Source organism: Notechis scutatus, chromosome 10 (assembly GCF_049901735.1).
Source record: "Notechis scutatus isolate UNSWTSFEM ecotype Mainland chromosome 10, rNotScu1.2, whole genome shotgun sequence".
Classification (NCBI taxonomy): Eukaryota; Metazoa; Chordata; class Lepidosauria; order Squamata; family Elapidae; genus Notechis; species Notechis scutatus.
In genome coordinates this window covers 19,117,623-19,140,000 of record NC_142018.1, presented here as the reverse complement: position 1 = coordinate 19,140,000, position 22,378 = coordinate 19,117,623, and the positions used below count along the sequence as shown (strand labels likewise).

Sequence of the window (22,378 nt, the reverse complement as noted above, 5' to 3'; positions counted from 1 at the left end):
CTAACTTTGGGTGTGTCTTGTTCAATTAATTAATTGAACCTGGCTGAAACAAGGCTTAAACAGTTGCCTAAATTTATTCAGGAGACTACCCAGTAGTAGTGAATTATTGGCTACCCTGTAGTGGTGGATTATTATTTAACTGTGCAGAATAAATCTGAATATTTTAGTGGTACTAGTTTCCTGAGAATACCAGGTGTGGAAGAAATTAAATTATTTATGCATCTATGTTAAAATTCAAACCTCACCTTTGTTTTTGTTTTAATGACAGTATTTTCTTTCTTTTTAAAAAAAAATCAGTGAAGTAATATTTTGATACTATTATCCCAATTCTGCTGATCAGAGATTTAATTATTTGGTCTTTTTTAAGCTTCTGGTCTTCATGATATTTTTTGGTCAACACCTTCAAGAAATTAATGGAAGAGATTCCACATTTTTTGAGCGGGAGGGAGGGAAGTCCCTTGGTTATTTGAAGGTCCTTTGATGCATTCATATTCAATCTTGTAATGATAGATATATAGATATATGGTCCTGATTGGGCTTTTGAGAACTTCCTCACAGAAGTGGCTTTGCCTGAAATCAGGATTTCAGTTTATAACTTGTTGGATAATATCTGTATTTTAACTAACAGGTATACAGGAAGCCCACCATAAGGGTAAGAATATATGTGGCTATCAGCAAGTTAGACTCTTACCTATTTTATGTTTTTTTTTCCTGTTGTGTTCAGAATTTGATGTGCCTTTGGTGTTTGTTCTTCTTGACTTCATTAATGGTTGTTTTCAAGCTGCTGGGCCATCTCACTATGCAGCATAACAGCTCATTTGCCATAGAACCACTGTGTGTACATTCCAGTGCTTTTGTGAACAATAAAAACCAGATTAGGAGTATTTTAACTTTCATTGGGAAGGCAGGGAAACAACTTAGGTGTGATGACCCAAAGGGGCATGGCACAAAGGCAAAACAACCAGATAATCAGGAGTCCCTTTATTAGCTCCAACTTTGCCCCCCGTGTCCTGGTTACCTTCTGGCTGGAGAAAAACACTCCCAGGAACAGCCTTTGGCTGCAGAGTCCAAAACGTGGTCAACAAAAACCTGTAACTATAAGTCCAATCAAGGCAAGATAAGATAATTAGTCCGGCAGGGCAAGAGAAGGAATTCCAGGCATGAAGGCATGGCAATAACTCAACATGGTTGGGAGGATGACAGGAACACAGATAACCAAAGTCAACACAAGATAAACTCATGTTTGTTCCCAGAAGACGCGGCACTCAGCATGCATCTTTTTTAAACTCTCTTCCCAGGTGTGGCTAATGAAGGGAATCAGGGCCCTTTCCTCCCCCGTAAGCACACAACCCACGTTGCTCCCTTCTCCATTCCTCCCTGCGGGGCCTAGGATGAAGAGGGGGTGGGCCTGGGTCTTCCTCTGAACTCCTTCGTCCTTGTTCTACTTCTCTCCTGCTCTGCCCAGTTGGATTTGGCCCTTCCCCAGTTTCCTCCACAGCCAACGGAGCCACACTCCCGCTCCCTGTCGGCTGTTCATCTTCCTCCTTGGATTAAGACTCCGACAGGGGCAGGACACTAGGTTTCATCCTATTAATGCTGACAAAATGGGTCCTCTTGCATGGTGCAGATGGCAGAGGACAATATTAGCAGTCGGGACGCAGATGGTATGCTCAAGTGGTTGGAAAGAAAAGTCTAAGGAAAGCCTTAATATAGTCTGGGTGCCAACAAGAGGCCAATTCATGCCTCCGTTTACACAAGCTTGATTGTCAAACTCTTTGGAGAGGGAGTCTAATTCGGGTCTGACGGGGTTTATCACTACAGTAGCCAGTAGCGTGGCTCCCCAAATTTTTAAAAACAGATTCCTTCTGTATCCCCAGGTTGCTTTGCAAAAAAAAAAAAAAAGGCAACTGGGTTTTCTTTGTTTTTCCTTGAAAACGTTTTGCTTCTTATCCAAGCAACTTTCTTTGGCTCTAAAGAACCTTCTTGGATGAGAAGCAAAATGTTTTCAAGGCAAAACAAAGAAAGTCCAGTTGCCTTTTTTTGCAAAGCACCTTGGGGACAGCCGTGGCCTGGATGATTGAGAATCTCCATAGAGATTCATTCGGTGGTGATTTTTTTTTCCCCTTTTCTTTTTGCTTTGCCCTCCTTTCCCAGAAAGTGCTCCTCTTTCAAATGATCAAATAGACAAAGCAAGAAATATATTTTTTAAAAAAGAAAAAAATAAAACCAACTTGGACTACTTACTATCTGCTTCCCTACTTTATACGGAGACTTCTAACCATATAATGAGTACTGCATGATGCCTATAGCGAACCTTAAAATGAAATATCACGATGAAAAATCACTGCCATAAACACATTTGCTTTTAAGTTTTTTTTTATTTGTGAAAGGCAAGGATTTTATTTTCAGTTACATATCGCACAGTGTTAGCAATTTCTTTTCCTTTTCTCCCTTATCTGGATTGCTCAGCGTTCAGCCAAATCTTTTCTAGCTTCTTCTTTTTTTTTATGCCAGAATCGTCTGCTATATTCTACCACCCTTCATCTAGGACAGACGAGATTTAACACACAACAGCTCAGTTCTGCTCTTTTAAATAATATTCTAAAGCGCAATCTACCTTAATCTTCTGAAGGTTGGCTGCTGATGTTTTGAAGGCCAATTGAACTCTGCTGTCCGAATGAAAGGGACCTCCGTGAGAAGAGCTACGGAATTTATCCAGTGCTTTAGCTCCATAAGGGAGCATGGAGATTTAGGTGGGCAGTCAAAGCCATTGGACAGAATTCAGAGCCAGGGAAAGAGAGGGCTCCGTGGTCAAAAAGACGGCCCTGTCTGCAACTCTAGAGCAGGCGTCTCCAAATTTGGTGACTTTGGGTCCTGTGGATTTCAACTCCCAGAATTCTTCAGCCAGCCATGTCTAGAGTTCCTGCTCTAGAGGAATTCCTTTCAAAGCTTTCTGCACCATATTGACTTTGAGATAAGAGGTGTTTCAACCTTAGCAAGTTGAAGGCTCATGGACTTCAATTCCTAGAATTCCCATGGTGGTTGGGGAATTCTGGGAGTTGAAATCCACAAGTCTTAAAAAGTTGCCAAGATTGGAGATATCAGTTGACCTGGAAAGTTCTCAAAAGTGTTGAGGAACATGCCCTGCCCGTTGTCTCCGCTACAAATTTTCACAGTTTCAGGCACAAATTGACTTCCATGGACCTTACCTCATCCTTAAGTGGTCATTAGAGGGGCATGCATAAGCGCACTAACGTGCCTATTATCCCTGTCATTTTATCTTTATTCTCTTATTCTGGTTCTCATTTTTGTTTGACAAATTTCAATAAATAAACAAACAGCAATAGAGCATCATTCATGGATCGACCCGGCTCTGGGAGGGGAACCTATGACATGCAGTACCATTTCAACCTGACATTTTAATCGGACGATCAGAACCCTGGGACAGCACGTTTTCCTGATTCTCTCCCCAAACCTCCCTTTGCATTAATGAGCAGATTCCAGACAGTTTCACTGCATTCTTAGCAAAAAAAAAAAAAGTTCTCTTAATGGAACCAGCGAGGGAAGGGGAAACGCCGTTGTCCAATCTTCAAATTGTTGCATGGTTTCTGTAACTGCTACCAAGATGTGCTGTCCATCAGTTTCCTTCTGTCGTTTTGTTTTTGTTTTTTAAGCATGCTGGGCTACGTTTATCCTTTGCATTTCGCCTTTTTCTGTTTGAGAGGTTAAAAGATTTCTCGTGTCGAAAGGACAGGGCGTACTTTGTGTTCTGTGAGATGAAGGCTCTCCTCTTAGAAGGATAGAAATGCATGCATTTCTGTTCGTTCCTTTAGTTTTGTTTTTCCTTTTGTTTTTAACTCCCCAAATAGCCAGTTTTGTAGGCGCCAACCCTGTAGACGTTAATGCATTCGATTGGGGAAGGTCTATGTTAAAAGTATCCACTGTCTCTCTCTCTCTCTCTCTCTCTTTTTTTTGCAAAAAAAATTAATTCTGTCCTTTCACCTTGTTCTGTGCATGTTTTTCCTCCTCCCGCCCCTCTCTTACTTCCGCTTGCCACTCGCTGCAATTCAGGAGATTCAGGATGGACGCAATGGGTATCCTTCTGGCGCAGAATTCGATCAGGTTGACATTTATACTCCTATTTCGTTCCCCTAACTTAAACAGCTCGTGTTTTTCCATGGGGCATTGGAAACTCTGCGGGGGTTTTGTGGTTTTTTTTTTGGTTAACCTGTTCCTCCACAGCTTGGCAACTGAATGGAGGACGTGAAACATGGAGACCCGAACAGGGGTATATGTTTGGAAGAACCTAGCGAATCTATTCCCGCCAAGGATAGAATTTTGCTGAACTGGGGGAGGTTCTTCTTAAAACGCCCCAAAGGTTAGCCTTATTTCCCCAGGGACTTTGAACTTTCGAGCAAGGGTAATCCTCGACTTACAATTGTAGCGTGCCGAAGTTACGGTGGCCCTGGGGGCTAAAAAGATACTCCTTTGGTCTTTTTAGCTGCCAGAAAAAAAGGGAGTGGGGGAAAACAAGGCATTCCTTAAATGCCTAGATAATCACCTCAGTAGCCCAAAGTTGTCAGAGCGTAAGAAGGTTATCGGAGAGCATGACGGATGACGCTTGGAGATGGATGTGTCCCATTGGAGAAGTCACATCCGGGGTGGGGGGAAGACCAGGGTCAAGGGGGAAAATGTATAATGTAATTTAGTATCGGCTGCATCCAGCTTACGCCAAGATGGCCACTCCTAATAAATCAATTTACTTTTCTCTGAGAGATGCAGCTAGAGACTTTCGATTTGAACGGGGGTGGATTTGCTGGAGTCCTGACAGCCAACCGATACTAAAATTACATCCTACATTTTTCACACGTAACGGCCGTTGCAGCCTCCCAATCAAAACTCAGACACTCAACAACCGACTCGTATTTACGACAGAGGTCGTCTGATCCCCTTTCTCCTCCTCCTGGTGAGCAAAAATCAATGAAGGAGCCAGGTTCACTTAACCCCTGCGTGACTAACTTAAGAACTGCGACGAGCCGCTTAACAAACTGTGACGGGGAAGGTGTTAAAAGGCGCTTAATGACGGCCTCGCTTAGCAGCGGAAAGTTCAATTCTCTATGACAGTCGTAAGTCGAGGGCTACCCGTAGCCATGAGGTAGAGAAGACAGAGCCACGGGGCCTTGAATTTTGCCCCTGGGGCCACGGAAACGTCCTTTCCTCCGTTATCAATGCCACACAATGCCGGTAACGGAGCCACCATGAACGCAAGCCGGGCTGCCTTCCTGTACAGTTGTGATCTCTTAAGACTTCCAGCAGGTGAGGAGGCTTACGAAGCTTGGCTTACAACCCCGCCTCCGTTTCCCTGAGCCTCGCTGAAGCCTTTTTAGATCCAATAGGACCTTAACCACCTTAGTACACGCTTCTGGAATAATCAGCCTGACTTTTGCCTTCAGTGTTTTTGCCACTTAACCCTTGTCCGCTTTGTCAGCGTGTCGTCAAGAGCAAAGCCGTCCAGGTTCACAGATGCTCCCTAGGACCTGGACAGATTGACTCTTGCCTTGATCAAGCTGGAGAGATCCCAGATCCGCCACCGGGGTCCCCAACTCCTCCCCTACTACCCCGCCTGCTTGGGAATCCATCCAGGAGCCCTTCCTTTGGCAGTGGGGCGAACCCCATTTGTAACTTCCGTATAACTCCTGAGCTTCGTCAAAAGGTCCGCAACGGAAACCCCCGCATCGCAGAACCTGAGGAGTAGGGGATGAACTGGAATCCAAGTGGCGGGATCCTGTGATCTCCTGGCTCTTTGTCTGCAAACAAGTGTCTGCCCCCCCCAACCTGTCCCAGTTTTGACGGGAAAGAAAGAAAAAAAACCTGTAATTTGTGCGGCTTGTGTAACTTTCTAGCCAAAGCAACTTGCAGTGGTTTCCCCCCCCCCGCCCTGCAAATAATACCCGAAATTTAATTTTCCACCTTTTGGATCCCTGCCAGGCCCTGAGGGATGGCAACAAGCTGGCGCAGATGGAAGAAGCCCCTCTCTTTCCCGGAGAGTCCATCAAAGCGATCGGTAAGTGAGACGCACCCCCCCTTTAAAAGGAAGGCGTTTCTCCTTGGCTAAAATGTCACCGGCGAGCCATCTCCCTCGCCGTTCTATACCTTCCATTACGTGGGAACACAAGATTTTCATCTTTTGCATCCTTAATCCCTTGAACCCCAAAGCGGGGCTCGCTGAGCACAAAAAGGCGACTCCGCCTGAAAAGAATTTTAATTGCGAATTAACATAGAACTAAGCAAGCCACGAGATGGCTGTCTCTGCGTATAATCCCGCAGATTACTTAACTGCTCAGCAGTTTTCATCCTGATGCTTTGTTGTAGGGGGGATATACACACACACACACACACACACACACACATACATATATAAATATAATTTTATACACACACACACACATACATACATATATATATATTGCGATCATGTTTCAATACTTGGAAATGAAATGTTGGCGCTCTAAACTGCGTCTTTTTTCTTCTCTGAAACTCCACTGAAAAATTAAAGAGAAGGCTGTGGGGATTCTCAATTGCCCAGGTCATGGCTGTCCCAGAGGGGCTTTTCCAAAAGGCAACTGGAATTTCTTGTTGTTTTTTTTCTTTTCCTTTGAAAACATTTTGCTTCTCACTTAAGAAGCTGAAGTCAGGGGCTGCCCCAAAGAAGAGGGAATCAAGCTCTTCTCCAAAGCACATGAGGCCAGGACAAGAAGCAATGGATGGAAACTAATCAAGGAGAAAAGCAACCTAGAACTAAGGAGGAATTTCCTGACAGGGAGAAGAATTAACCAGTGGAACTCCTTGCCTCCAGAAGTAGTAAATGCTCCAACACTGGAAGTTTTTAAGAAGAGATTGGACAACCGTTTGTCTGAAGTGGTATAGAGTTTCCTGCCTAAGCAGGGGGTTGGACTAGAAGACCTCCAAGGTCCCTTCCAACTCTGTTATTCTATTCTATTCGAAGCGATGCGTTTTCGAAAGAAAAACCTAAGAATGTCCAGTTGCCTTTTGGAAAAACACCTTTGGGATAAAGGTGAGCTGGTTGTAATGCATTTGCTATTTCTGGCTGGCTGAAGTCCACAGGTATTAAAGTTGTCCTTCCCTGGAGATTACTTGCTCAATAACGCCAGTAGAACAGCACAATACTTGCTATAATGCCGTACTTGCTCTGTGGTAATATCAGGAAAACTTTTCAATTGATACAATAGTCTTTTTTTCTGAGAATTTGAGGTGATAAAGCTATTAGATGTTTAGCTACTGTAATCTAAGCAACTTATGTGGGAGAAAATTAAACAAAAATTATTTAAGGATTGGAGCAGGCACTTTCTTATATGTATGGCCTTCAGCTTTGTTCGGGTATTTTCCCACGTCATAGTAGTGGTGCTTTTAAAGTTGTAGCAACGTTTCAGCATATATATATATTGTATAAACCTAAAATTTAAGACCTCATCTGTGCTTAAACATTTTTTTTTTGAAATGATAATCCTTGTGCCTTTAGCATTTCCCAAAATTGACATAGCTTGATCTTTATTTGACTCTTCTATTGTAAAAAATATGAAACTACAAAACGAAGGGGCCTTGCTATGCAAAAGGACTTTATTCCACCCGTCATGCCGCATTCAAATTGGGATTTGAAAGCAGAGATCATATCTTGCACGAAAGAGTTTTCACTGAAGGGATGTAAGCACTAATAAAATATCACCTTTTCCCTCAGCTAAAGACGTGGTCTATATCTGCCCATTCATCGGAGCCATCAGTGGCACGTTGACAGTGACTGATTACAAAATGTATTTCAAGAACGTTGAGAGGGTGAGTCTTTATTCTGTATTGCACATCATGCATTTTCTTTCTAGGATAGAATAGAATAACAGCATTGGAAGGGACCTTGGAGGTCTTCTAGTCCAGCCCCCTACCTAGGCAGGAAACCCTACACCACTTCAGTCCAATCTCTTCTTAAAAACTTTCAGTGTTGGAGCATTCACAGCTTCTGGAGGCAAGTTGTTCCACTGATTAATTGTTCTCACTGTCAGGAAATTTCTCCTTAGTTCTAAGTTGCTTCTCTCCTTGATTAGTTTCCACCCGTTGCTTCTTGTCCTGCCTTCAGGAGCTTTGGAGAATAGCTTGACTCCCTCTTCTTTGGGGCAGCCCCTGAGATATTGGGACATTGCTATCATGTCACCCTAGTCCTTCTTTTCATCAAATTAGCCACGTCCAGTTCCAGCAACCGTTCTTCATATGTTTTAGCCTCCAGTCCCTTAACCCTCTTTGTTGCTCTTCTCTGCACTCTTTCTAGAGTCTCAACATCTTTTTTTTACATCGTGGCGACCAAAACTGGATGCAGAATTCCAAGTGTGGCCTTACCAAGGCCTTATAAAGTGGTGTTAACACTCCACATGATCTTGATTCTATCCCTCTGTTTATGCAGCCTAGAACTGTGTCGGCTTTTTTTCTAGAGCAATGTGTTTCAAACTTGGCTATTTCATGTCACATAAACGTCAACTGCCACGTTAAGTTGCCACGTTTGAGAAACACCATTCTAGAGGCTTCTTCCTCTTACCCTTTTTGCAACCAGAAATTTATGTACTAAGCATAAACTAAGCATAGAGACCCACAATGTGCTAACATATCCTATCACAATTATTTTATCTTGTTCCAGGTGATAAACATTTACCCGTGGTGTATTTTTGAAAAAAAAAACAACACTTTTTTTTTTTTTCATTCAAATTTTAGGATCCACATTTTGTCCTTGACGTTCCCCTCGGAGTAATAAGTAGAGTGGAAAAGATCGGCGTGCAGAGCCACGGAGACAATTCTTGCGGCATAGAGATTGTGTGCAAGGTACAGATTGGATGTCTGTAGAGATTCTCTGTCATCCAAATTTCAAGTTTGTAGGCTTTACAGTTCTGGAGATTTTGTGACGATGCGTGAGTGGCATTTGCATGTGACGATGCGTGAGTGGCATTTATATATTTTTATATATATATATATATATATATATATATATATATATATATATATATATATATATATATGTATATATATATATATATGTGTGTGTGTGTTGTATGTTTGTTTGTGGTGATCCATTGATGAGCAACTTTCCCAAGCTGCTCACAAATACTGTCCTAGAAATCAAAAAGTGTAGGATGGAATTTTACTGTGCCCGAAGCACGAATTAAACATGATCTTCTCCAGCGAGAATCGCCAATGTAAAATACTTAAATTTCTATAAAGTGCTGTAATTTTTTTTTTTATATATATATATATATAACCAGTCAGACCTAAAGATATCTTTCGACAGGATATGAGAAACTTGCGGCTTGCTTATAAACAGGAAGAACAGAGACTGGAGATTTTTCAGAACCTGATTACCCGAGCATTTCCTCTTTCTCACGGGCTGGTAAGCCTAAACAAAAAATTCTTACTCCTAGCAAAACACATAAGGAAGAATAAAAGAATGTAAATACCGTGTTTCCCCGAAAATAAGACCCTGTCTTATATATATTTTTTGCCACCAAAAAAGGCACCAAGTCTTATTTTCGGGGGGGGGGGGATGTCAACCACTGACTAACCTCACTTCCTTTTCGCTGTCAGAGGCCTACAGGAACTTCTTCTTCTGTGGCCAGCAAGGCTTTCCTAAAGGCCTCTGCAGCCAATAACAGAGCTTTGGATCGATCTAGAGCTTTGTTATCAGGTCCAGAGGCCTTCAGGAAAGCTTTGCCAGGCTTGTTGGCTGCAGCCAGGCAGGCATCGGGGTGTGCAAGGCCTGGCTACAACTGTCCAAAGGTAAGTAGTAGGGCAGGAAGGAAGGAAGAGTAATAGCACCTAGATTTATATACTGCTTTCCAGCCCTCTCTAAGTGGTTTACAGAGTCAGCCTCTTGTTCCCCAATAATCTGGCTCCTTGTTTTACCCACCTCGGAAGGATGGAAGGCTGAGTCAACCTTGAACTGGTCTTTTTTCAGCGCCATTATAACTTCGCATGGTCACTAAATGAAAAGTTGCAAGTCGAGGACTGCTGTAATATTAAAAATGAGTTTGGGTGGTTATGTTTGCTGGCACGTAGGTTCATTCTTGCTTCTCAGAATTAAATCTGTCTACGAAAATCAAGAAGCGAAGTTCAGTGACACTAACCTTGGCTTTCATTTCATCCAGCCATTCTTTGCGTTCACTTACAAAGAGAAATTTCCTACTAACGGTTGGAAGGTTTATGATCCGGTGGCAGAGTATAAAAGACAGGTAAGCCTGGTTGATTTTCATGTTTTGTATACCATCAGTGTATAGGAAAATAATCATAAAAAATGTATATATTTGAATACGAATTCTCTGCCAAGATACTCAAGATTGTTTACAGTATACAGTAGAGCTAAATGGATATAACACATTAACAAGATACCTGAAGAATAGGGAAAATACCAGGTGTCTACCTGTTTAATATACATACCAGGAATTTTAAACTTTAAGCTGCCTGCTTGCTGTGTTCCCAAACATTGCATTTGTGTAATTTTAATCCAGGGGAAAAAATATCACTCTACCGAACTATTTATCCCAATTAGATTACATTTGCTTCTGGCAGTTGGTCTGTCATTATCAAAGTTTGATGTATATAAAAATGTTTTGTTTTTCCAGGGTTTACCCAACGAGAGCTGGAAAATATCCAAAATTAACAGCATGTATGAATTTTGTGACACATATCCTGCCGTTCTTGTTGTGCCAACCAGCGTCAAAGATGAAGATCTCTCCCGGGTGGCTGCTTTTAGAGCGAAAGGCAGAGTTCCAGTAAGTAAGATGGAGATTAAAAATGGAAGTGTTGATGTCAAACTTCTTCACACCCTCATACCATAAACTGACGTGTTTTCATGAATGCTTAAATTATAAACCAGACCATTCCTCGAGGATATAGGCTGAATCTATATTAAGGAAAGCTGGATTGAAAGAGGATGTGCTGAGTTTTAAAAATGGAGGAAGAATAGCACTTAGCAGACTTACATACCGCTTCGCAATACTTTATAGCCCTCACTATGCGGTTTACAGAATCAACCTATTGCCCCCAATAATCTGGGTCCTCATTTTACCAACTTCAGAAGGACGGAAGACTGAGTCAACTTTGAGCTGGTCAGGATCGAACTCCTGGCAGAGGGCAGAGTTAGCCTGCAACAGCAATAGCACTTAGACTTATATACCGCTTCACAGTGCTTTACAGCCCTCTCTAAGCAGTTTACAGAGTCAGCCTCTTGCCCCCAACAATCTGGGTCCTCATTTTATGGTACCAACCTCGGAAGGATGGAAGGCTGAGTCAACCTTGAGCCGGTCAGGGATCGAACTCCTGACAGTGGGCAGAATTAGCCTGCAATACTGCATTCTAAACACTGCACCACCACAGCTCCATCTCTTCCCACTTATGGCTGTATGAATGTAACATTGTTGCTTGTATCCTTACAATTTTTATTATTATTCTTTTATTGACTGTTTACTGGTATGATTTGATAGGCCCTAGCTTATTATTATGTGTCCTAGTATGATTTATATGTTTTATATGTTTCCTAGTATGATTTATAGTATACTATGACTACTACCTATGATTCTTGACATATGTATCTTGAGACCATATGGACCAAAACAAATTCCTTGTGTGTCCAATCACACTTATGTCCAATGAAGAATTCTATTCTATTCTATTCTATTCTATTCCCCTTCCTTCCTTCCTTCCTTCTCTATTCTATTCTATTCCCCTTCCTTCCTTCCTTCCTTCCTTCCTTCCTTCCTTCCTTCCTTCCTTCCTTCCTTCCTTCCTTCCTTCCTTCCTTCCTTCCTTCCTTCCTTTCTTCCTTCTCTATTCTATTCTATTCTATTCCTATTTCATTCTATTCTATTCTATTCTATTCTATTGATAACCTGTGCTGTGTCGATAAAATTAGTCTGATAGCTGACAATACAAGGATCTTCAGGCTCAAGTACTAAAATTCAAGTAGCTCAGTGAAAGAATAGGAGCAGATGTAATAGGTGTTCCAGATGCTTTAAGTGGGCAGAGTTGTATAAAAATAGTTGTCTGTCGGGGTTTTGTTGTTATTCTTGGAATACTGCATCCAGTTTTGGTCACCCCAATAGAGAAAAGATGTTGAAAGTCTAGAAAGAGGGCAGAGAGGAGCAAGAAAGATTATTAGGGACTGGAGGCTAAAACACACAAAGAATGGTTGCGGAAATTGGGTATGTCTACTTTAATGAAATGAAGGACATGATAGCAGAGTCTTCCAATATCTCAGGGGCTGTCCCAAAGAAGAGGGAGTCAAGCTATTCCCCAAAGCACCTGAGGGCAGGACAAGAAGCAATGAAGGGAAACTAATCAAGGAGAGAAGCAACCTAGAACTAAGGAGGAATTTCCTGACAGTTAGAAGAATTAACCAGTGGAACTCCTGGCCTCCAGAAGTTGTGAATGCTCCAACCCTGGAAGTTTTCAAGAAGAGATTGGACAGCCATTTGTCTGAAGTGGTGTAGGGTTTCCTGCCTAAGCAGAGGGTTGGACTAGAAGACCCTCAAGGTCCCTTCCAACTCTTTCATTCTGTTCTTGCTATTTTGTGCTGTATCTGATTGCTTCCCATTGGTTAATTGCATCTTCTTTATGCATCCCATTTAACGTGGTGAATTTCAGCAAGGGCTTTATTTGTAAGTTAGTTTCTTTCTCTCCTCTTCCCCCCCACCCTCCCCCCCTCTCTTAACCTAGGTGTTATCCTGGATTCACCCCGAGAGCCAGGCCACCCTCACTCGATGCGGCCAGCCTCTCATCGGGCCAAACGACAAACAGTGCAAAGAGGACGAGAAGTTCCTACAGACCATCATGGACGCCAACGCTCAGTCTCACAAGCTTTTCATCTTCGATGCGAGGCAAATAAGCGTTGCCGACACCAACAGGGTAGGAGAGACACACAGGAGGAGGAGAGGGAGGATTAAAGGGGCTTCGGCAAAGCCCCCAAAAAGGCGATTTGGTTTCAGTTGAAATGTCAACTTGTCAAGGGTTCATTATTATTTTTATCCCACCTTTATTGTTTTTATAAATAACTCGAGGCAGTCAATGTAACACTCCTTCCTCCTCCTGTTTGCCCCACATCAACAACCTTGTGAGGTGGGTTGGACAGAAAGAGGGAGGGAGGGAGGTAGAGACAGACAGACAGACAAATATTGAAAGAGAGAGAGAGCGCACTGGCTTAAGTCACCTAGCTCCACTTTCATGCAAAAAGTGGGACTAGAACTCATCATCTCCTGGTGATTGGGCCAAAGTTACCCAGCTGGTTTTCATGCCTAAGACAGGACTAGAACTCCCAGTCTCCTGGTGATTGGCCCATAGTCACCCAGCCAGATTTCATGCCTAAGGTGGATCTAGAACTCCCAGTCTCTTGGTGATTGGCTCCTCAGTTGCCCAGCCAGATTTCATGCCTAAGGCAGGACTACAACTCCCAGTCTCCTGGTGATTGGCCTGTAGTCACTCAGCCAGACTTTATGCCTAAAGTGGGACTAGAACTCCCAGGTCTCCTAGTGGTTGGCCCACAGTCACCCAGCCGGCTTTCATGCCCAAGGCAGGACTAGAATTCACCGCCTCCCGGTTTCTAGCCTGGTGCCTGAACCAATAGACCAAACCGCTTCCCCACACAATGCGTAGGGGTGATGGAAACCCATTGTAATTTCAGGCCAAAGGCGGTGGGTACGAAAGTGAAAGTGGCTATCCCAACATGGAATTGATCTTTCTGGAAATCCCGAATATACACGTGATGAGGGAATCGCTGCGTAAACTGAAAGAAATCGTGTACCCCACCATCGATGAGTCCCGGTGGCTGTCCAACGTGGAGAGTACGCACTGGCTGGAGTACATACGGGTAACGTGGGATCATATTGTGCTTATATCATGCTTCTCTTTAGGCTGCCTTCTCTCTCCCACCGGGAAAGGTTTCATATCGAAGTAGTTATTTTAGAGCAGAGGGATCCCCACCTTGGCCACTTTTCATATCTGCGGACTTCCAACTCCCAGAACTCACCATGCAGCCATTCTGACTGGGGAATTCTGGGAGTTGTAAGTCCACAAGTCTTAAACGTCCCCAAGGTTGGAGACTCCTGCCCTAGCTGAAGGACTACCTGTCATGCGAAGCCACCCCAAAGTTTCCTTGTTTGAACTAAGGCAGTGGGTTTTCAAGGGAGGAGAGTCTGTCTGTGGATTAGACAATCATTTGTCTGAAGTGGTGTAGAGTTTCCTGCCTAAGCAGGGGGTTGAAGACCTCCAAGGTCCCTTTCCAACTCTGTTACTTTATCTATCTCAACTTGGATTTTTCTTCTTCTCTTTTCTTTCTTTCCAAATTACACATCTCTATTTACATTGTTAACGGTATTGTGTCATAGATATTACATATACTTACATTTATTTCTGTACATTAATCCTTACTCCTATGTTCTATCCACTTATCCCATTTATCCCATACTGCATAGCATTCTGATTCCTCCTTGCCTTTTAGTTAACAGATAATCAGAGTTGGAAGGGACCTTGTAGGTCATCTAGTCCAACCCCCCCGCCCAAGTAGGAGACCCTACACCATTTCTGACAGATGGGAGCTCAATCTCTTCTTGAAAGCCTCCAGGGATGAAGCTCCCACAACTTCTGAAGGCAGCTTCTGTTCTATGGGTTGATGGCTGTCACTGTCAGAAAGTTTCTCCTTATTTCCAGGTTGAATCTCTCCTTGATCAGTTTCCATCCATTATTCCTTGCCTGGCCTTCGTTTGAAAATAGCTTGACCCCTTCCTCCTCTCTGTGGCAGCCCCTCAAATATTGGAAGACTGCTATCATGTCTCCCCTGGTCCTTCTCTTTACTAGACTAGCCAGGCCCAGTTCCTGTAATTGTTCTTCATATGTTTTAGTCTCCAGTATCCTAATCATCCTGGTTGCTCTTCTCTGTACTCCTTCTAGAGTCTCAACATTTATTCAATGTTCTGTTATCTCCTGTAGCCATCTTTGTACCTTCGCCCAATATTTCCTGGCTTTGGGGCATTGCCACCACATATGAAAGAACGTTCCATCTTTCTGCTTGAATTCCAGCACTCTGATTTCCTATTTGGGTACATTTTTGCCAATCTCACTGGCGCTAAATGCCATCGATAGAACGTTTTATACTGGTTCTCTTTATGAGCTGTTGACAATGTTAACTTGTAGTTTTTGGTCTATAATTTTTCACAATCATCTAGTTCTATACTATGACCCTATATTAATTGCTCAAGCCATCATTGGCCCTTTTAACTATTTCTTCCTCTTCTTGTTTTTTGTCTAAAAGATGCTTCTGTCTGGAGCTGTGAGAATTGCTGACAAAATTGAATCGGGAAAAACCTCGGTGGTCGTACATTGCAGCGACGGTTGGGACCGTACCACTCAGTTGACTTCCTTGGCGATGCTCATGCTGGACAGCTACTACCGGACCATCAAAGGCTTCGAGGTCCTCTTGGAGAAGGAATGGATGAGTTTCGGCCATCGCTTTGCCATGGTGAGTATCGCGCAAGATGGATGCCAGGATTCCGGCGATCACCCTAATTAAATCAAAAGCCTCAATCCAAGCTTCAAAAAACTTCAGAAGATTTATTAGGAGCGACATGCCGGCATGATCTGCATGAAGCCAACTGTCAGGATTCCGGCAGTTACTCCAATTAAATCCTGAGCCTCAAGCCACACTCCCAAAACTTCTCTGAATTGCCCACCCCTGTTCTACCCCCATGAAGGTTGGCTGCGTCCATCGTTTGCAGGCTAGGTTCCTACATGACAGCAACTTAACATATTGTTTTGGCAGCATTCAGATGGGTGGACTTCAACTCCCAGAATTCCCCAGCTTCCTAAGTTCCTTTTTATTTTTGTTTCCCTCCCCTACAGCGAGTCGGACATGGAGACGATGATCACGCAGATGCTGATCGATCCCCTGTCTTCCTACAGTTCATAGATTGTGTCTGGCAAATGACAAAGCAGGTGAGAACTTAACATATCGACTCATTTATTTATTTTACACATATATGCGTGAAATATACCACTCATGCATCATCATAAAATCTCCGGAACCGTAAAGCCTACAAACTTTAAATTTGGCACATATGTTCCTCATGGCTTCTAGGGGCTCATTAAGAAAGGGTTTTTCAAAATGACCATCAGAGCATTAGTATTTCCTATATTATTATTATTAACACATTCTGATGCTAAGGAGTTCTACTCCTCCTCCCCACCTGAAAAGAAATCTCTTCCAAATGCAAAACACAAGAAGAGGAGAGGTGTTTCAGTTTCACAGCACCAAGCAGCTTTAGTACAGAACAGTTGAACTAAGCCATGCCCAGGCTTCTTGCTGTCTCGTTCTTGCTCACACAGCAAATACTCTTTTCAGTTTCCAAACAGCCCTCAACGCTCTCACACACTGACAGGATGCTAGCCAGATGAATACCAATGGATGTTGGTAGGCAGAGGCAGAATTTTCCCCCCTTATTTTCTTCCCCAAAAACTGAGCCCGACCACATAGTTTCGTAGTGAAGCATGGGTATCAAGCTAGTTTCACATATTTATGTTCAGAAAGACTCTTGGAAGCCAACCTTGAAAAGGTTTGAGTTAAACTGTTTTTCAAGCAGAAAAATCTAGAGTGATTTCGTTGTCTTCTCTTGCTTAGGATGAGCTCACACGAGCAATTAAAAAAACCCTTTCCAGGAATATTTAGGCCAAGCATTTACACAAAGCAGCAAGCATTTGAATTCTTGTCTTTTGAAATATCATAAATAGACCTTCATATCTTGCTTAGATGAATTGGCCAACCTAGACATCTGCAAGAGCTGGGATCTGGCAGCTCCACCACTGTGCATCCCTTCCCACATCATTGGGAATGAAAGCTTCCATCCCTGGAGGCTTTTAAAAAGAGACTGGACAGAAATAGAATAGGTCTCCTGTGTGAGCAGGGGGTTGCCCTAGATGATCTCCAAGGTCCCTTCCAACTCTTGTTACTGTTACCTGAACCAGCTAGCCCAGTTGAGCATGTTGTAACACACCTTCCCCCCCGGCGTGTTTTTAAGTCCACGAAAAATCTCTTTGCTTCAATGAGAAGTGGATTGCCTTTTACTAAGTGTGTTTCCATTTTAGTTCCCAGCCGCCTTCGAATTCAACGAGTTGTTTTTGATCAACATTTTGGATCACCTGTACAGCTGTCTGTTTGGCACCTTTTTGTACAACTCGGACCATCAGCGAGTAAAAGAGGTAAATAGTCCATGTGCAACATGATGATTGGATAAAACGGCGAGAAAGATATTCAGGGGTCATTTTTCCCGTAGAGCAGGAATATCTAAGCTTGGCCACTTGAAGGCCTGTGGACTTCAGCTCCCAGAATTCTGGGAGTTGAAGTCCACAGGCCTTCAAGTGGCCAGACATGAACATTCTTCATGTACAGCATGAAAAGATTTAAATATTCGTCTGTCACAGCACCAAACTCCACAAAGTCTTTGATGTGAACACCATTTCTGCCTTTAAGAAGAATTAACATTTCTAGCTGAAACGACCAGCTTAAGGGCATAATGTGACACTGAAGTGTTTGGAGTTTGATCTTCCTCCCCGGTGGGTTAGATATCTACATTTTGGGTCTAGTAAATCCTCAATTTTCAGGACTAGAAATTGCAAAACCAGGTAGAAATAGAGGGCTACCTCTGCATTCTGAGTCCCCATTGACTTCCAAGCCATCCAAAAGCTCCAGCTAGGTAGGATTTCTCTCACTTTTTTGAGAAGAGGTGGTGTCCTTTCCAACTGCTTTCGTATTCGAAGGAACGCAGCCAAATTGCATTACAGATCCTTACTTGCCTGCCTATCAGCCTCTCATGAATGGATCATCTAATAATGCAGCTCCCTCTTTCAGGGTGGAGGGGAGAGGGAAGAAGGAAGGAAGGAAAAAAAGAAAAAGAAAATGCCATTTAAGAGATGACTGTAGTGGAAATAAGATGCTTTATAGCACCGGAGGAATAGAGAATTGCGAGAGAAATCCAATAACGGATTCCAAATCTGAAACCTTGATTTAATAATGGCTGTATAAGGGAAGACTGGACTCGACTTTGAATTTTAATGACCCTGTTAAACGTAGCCATTTAATTACAACGCACCATATTTTGGTAGGTTTAAGGATTACACCTGTTTTGTTTTGTTGTTTTTTCCCCCCTACAGTACCACTTCATTGATTCTATGCTCTAGAATTCGCTGACATTCAGACAATTTCATTGTTTCAGGGTTTATCTTTATTTCCCTGTCCTCAAAACAGGCACCGTTCACTGTGACAAGGGCATCGTGGCTACCCAGCTCGTTACCCACACACGCCTAAATTTTAATCAATCCATTAATTGCCCGATAAACGTTTAAAAAAAAAATGGCTCAGTATTCTAAAATAACCCTGGCCCGTTTTGTACTGGCCTCAGAACTGCCAATAATGGCTGAGAATATGCCCGTGATGGGGAACCTGTGGCACAGGTGGCACACAGCCATTTTTACGGGCACGCGAGCCCCAGCCAAACTTACCTGCACTGCGCATGCACATTCCTCCCAGCTGATTTTCGGCCCATTTGAGGCAGTTTTCGCCCTCCTGGAGGTTTGAGGGAGGCCGAAAAACGGCCCTTCCGGAAATACCAGAAGTGCCAAAACGGGCCCGTTTTTCGGCCTCCCAAGGCTCCCACGGCTTCCCTCAAGCCTCCAGGAGGGTGAAAATGGCATCCCCTGAGCTCCAGAGGCTGATAACGGGCAGTTCTGGTATTTCCTCGAGCCTCAAACGGGTGTGCAGGTAAGGGGGCGGGTGTGTTGCGCACGCATGTGCAGGGGGGCCCGCATTGCATTGTGGACGCCAGCGCACTCATGCGCTTTTGACATACCACAACAAAAAGGTTTGCCATCACTGTTCTATGCGGTCCGTCCTTAACTTAAGACCAGAACTGAGCCCGAAATTTCTATGGCCAAGCGAGACAATTGTGACGTGAGTTTTGCCCCATTTTACATGCTTTCTGGCCACAGTTGTTAAGCAAATCATGGCAGTTGTTCAGTTAGTAACACGGTTGTTAAGTGAATCCGGCTTCCCCATTGACTTCGCTTGTCACCAAAAGGCATTACATGACCCCGGGACACTGCAGCGGTCATAAACACATGCTAGTTGCCAAGCATTTTAAATCCCGTGGCCCTGGGGATGCTGCAACGGTCATATGTGTGAGAAATGGTCATAAATCCCCATTTTCAATGCCGTTGTAACTTTGAACAGTCACTAAATAAATGTTTGTAAGTCAAGGACTACCTGTACATAAGAATCTGGCCAATTAATTATCAGTAGTAAATTGGCTCTGGATACAGGCCGACAGAATTCAAGAGGAAGGTGACGCTGCACTTGAGTTCCTTGTGGCAACACCAGGATTCTGAACTAATGACGCACTTAACTCTGCCCTCTGTCTGTTCTCCTACAAGCTGGATCGTGGGAAGAGGAAATCAGGGGAGATTTAGGAAAGTTAGATTTAGGACAGCCACTCCCTAGAATCTCTCAGGGTATTTCTGTTAAAGAGTATAGGTTTAGTCTGGCAAGATTCTGTTCTGACCCAAACCTTGTTTCAAGGAAACAAACAAAAAACACAGGTAACAGCAAAACCTTTTAATGATTCTTTACAAATTCTGTTCCTTCCCGGTTAAAAGGCTGTTTCAAACTCATTGTCTCTGATAAGAACGAGCTTTGCCAAGGTTGGGCAAGGCTGCCAAGAACACTAGATAAAGTGACTAAGAAATATTTCAAACACAAAGAGTCTCCAAACACAAGCCAAGATAGTCCGAACGTCCACAAGGCTTGAGTGCAAAAACTTCTTTGCTTCTTGCAAAGAACTCCGGTTTCTCAACTGGCTTTTATCTCTTAAGGGAGGGGCCATTACCTTGCAGTCTTACTCCTCAGTCGCCCATGCTGCTGCAGCTGCTCTTTCCTACGAGCAATCCTGCGTGCACACGCACTGGGCACAGGCTCCTCGGGGGCCTCTTCCTCACTGCTGCCAGCCTCCCCAATCTCCGAAGGCAGCATTCCACTCCCTGATAGTCCTGGCCCCATCCCTGCATCACACACAGCCCCCCTCATCTCAGTCCTCGCTCTCTGAAATCTGAGCCATCCACACCTGCTGCCAGCGAACCAGAACAGATTCTGTCTGTATAAAGTATTTGCAAATAATGAACTAAACTTCAGCTGGATTGTTTTACGGTGTTTTGGGGCTTAGACCTGACAACCTGTCTGGTGCTTGCTCCCCTTCCAGGAGAAGGCAGCTCACCAAACCCATCTGAGCGATAATGCAGCATCGTTTTTCTTTTAGTATACCCTTTTCATAACTTTTGTTTGTTTTCCTCAGGAGATAAACACCAAAACTGTCTCTCTCTGGTCCTACATCAATAGCCAGGCGGAAGAATTCAGTAACCCTTTCTACGTCAACTACAAGAACCACGTTCTCTATCCAGTAGCCAGTTTAAATCATTTGGAATTGTGGGTCAACTACTACGTACGTTGGAACCCCCGAATGAGGCCCCAGGTAAGGTCTGCCTGCAACTTGTTTTGCAAATTGCAAAAAGCAAACGACAGAAGCGTCTGCTCCTGAAGTAGGAATCTTAAGAGCTTTGACTACAATCATACAAATAATCCAAGGGGTGACTAACAGGAGATTAGATCTGCTGGACTTTCTTTCTCTCCCTTTCATCCCGGCAGCAGCTCAGGACATAATCACTGTGATGCAGTTACTAAAAAGTGCAGATCGAAGTCACAACTCTTAGTTAAAAGTTAGGATCCACTGCACATTCTTAAAATGGAGGGAAGTAAGCAGTGGGGGGCCACAAGGTTCCGTCTTGGGCCCCGTACTCTTCAATATCTTCCTAAAACGACTTATAAGCCGACTGTCAGCTAATGAATATTGGAATTTTGGCCAAAGCAAAAAAAAGCAACGTATCGGGCCCCAGCTACAGATCATTTTGAAGAAACCACAATTTGGGAAGATAGAATTCTTTATTGGCCAAGTGTGATTGGACACACAAGGAATTTGTCTTGGTGCAAATGGTCTCAGTATACATAAAAGAAAAGATACATTCGTCAAGAGTCAAGAATCATCAGGTACAACAATTATAGTCATAGGGTACAATAGAATAGAATAGAAGAATATAGGAATAGAATCTAAACAGAATGGGATGGGATGGGATGGAACAGGATAGAGAATAGAACAGAATAGAAATTAGAAGAGAAGAGAATTCTTTATTGGCCAAGTGTGATTGGACACACAAGGAATTTGGCTTAATGCAAATGTTCTCAGTGTGCATAAAAGAAAAGAAACATTCATCAAGAGTCGAGAATCATCAGGTACGACACTTAATAATAGTCATAGGGTACAATAAGCAATCAAATCATACTAGGAAACAGTATAAACTAAGGATACAAGCAACAAAGTTAGTCATGCAGTCATAAGTGGGAGGAGATGGGTGACGAGTGACAAGAAGATTAATAGTAATAGTAATGCAGACTTTGTAAATAGTTTGACAGTGTTGAGGGGATTATTTGTTTAGCATAGTGATGGCTTTCGGGGGGGAAACTGTCCTTGTGTCTAGTTGTGTGTGCAGTGCTCTGTAGTTTTGAGGGTAGGAGTTGAAACAGTTTGTGTCCAGGATGTGAGGGGTCTGAATATTTTCACAGCCCTCTTTTTGCATGTTTTGAAGGAAATGTTTTATTGAGATGGCTGGGAACGCAGCCTTGTGTGGAAAAAGCTTTTGGTAGGGAAGAACCAAACATCAATGTAGTTTTACATTTTAAGTAACAATAGATAAATCAGCAAATTGTTCTAAGCTTCCACCCCTTAGATATAAAAGCTTGCTGCTGAAGTATAAATACATACTGTAGTCCACATTTCATAATCAATTATTCATGCAGATATTAAAGCCATCTGTGATCGTTCCCGAAATAAACATGGATAGATCTCAGATGGAGCCTTGGCCAACCAAGTTGAGGTGATCTGCTGATTCCTTCCAAAGCAAACCAGGAAGGAAGGAGATCTTGCCACAAATAGATCTGAGGTGTTTGCACCTGGGGGTGTCCCATATTTTCAAACATTCGTCATAGGAAATGAGGCTCCGTGTCAGTTTTCTCCTTGAAGACTTTGAGGTTAAACTGAGAAGATGCTTCTTTGATCGGTATCTTTTTTATAGAATAGAATTAGAATAGAACAGAACAGAACAGAACAGAACAGAACAGAATAGTATTTAGAATAGAATAGAATAGAATAGAATAGAATAGAATAGAATAGAATAATCTTTATTGGCCAAG

The 22,378-nt window shown here is 43.1% G+C and overlaps 1 protein-coding gene across 9 annotated transcripts in view; it reads left to right on the top strand.

Moving 5' to 3' along the window:
• The window catches only part of MTMR1 (myotubularin related protein 1), a 32,106-nt gene that overhangs the window by 4,426 nt on the left and 5,302 nt on the right, over positions 1–22,378 (top strand). For 3 of the 9 annotated variants that reach the window (XM_087972211.1, XM_087972213.1, XM_087972214.1), the window contains exons 3-14: positions 5,989–6,064; positions 7,757–7,851; positions 8,773–8,880; positions 9,344–9,442; positions 10,197–10,280; positions 10,671–10,820; positions 12,763–12,951; positions 13,724–13,909; positions 15,350–15,556; positions 15,937–16,029; positions 17,176–17,289; positions 20,430–20,606. In XM_087972211.1, coding sequence (XP_087828337.1) covers positions 5,989–6,064; positions 7,757–7,851; positions 8,773–8,880; positions 9,344–9,442; positions 10,197–10,280; positions 10,671–10,820; positions 12,763–12,951; positions 13,724–13,909; positions 15,350–15,556; positions 15,937–16,029; positions 17,176–17,289; positions 20,430–20,606 — 1,578 coding nt within the window. Of the gene's footprint in view, positions 1–628; positions 653–4,071; positions 4,123–5,988; positions 6,065–7,756; positions 7,852–8,772; positions 8,881–9,343; positions 9,443–10,196; positions 10,281–10,670; positions 10,821–12,762; positions 12,952–13,723; positions 13,910–15,349; positions 15,557–15,936; positions 16,030–17,175; positions 17,290–20,429; positions 20,607–22,378 lie in introns of all 9 variants that reach the window. The other 6 variants (XM_087972210.1, XM_087972216.1, XM_087972209.1 and 3 more) reach the window with 4 other exon arrangements.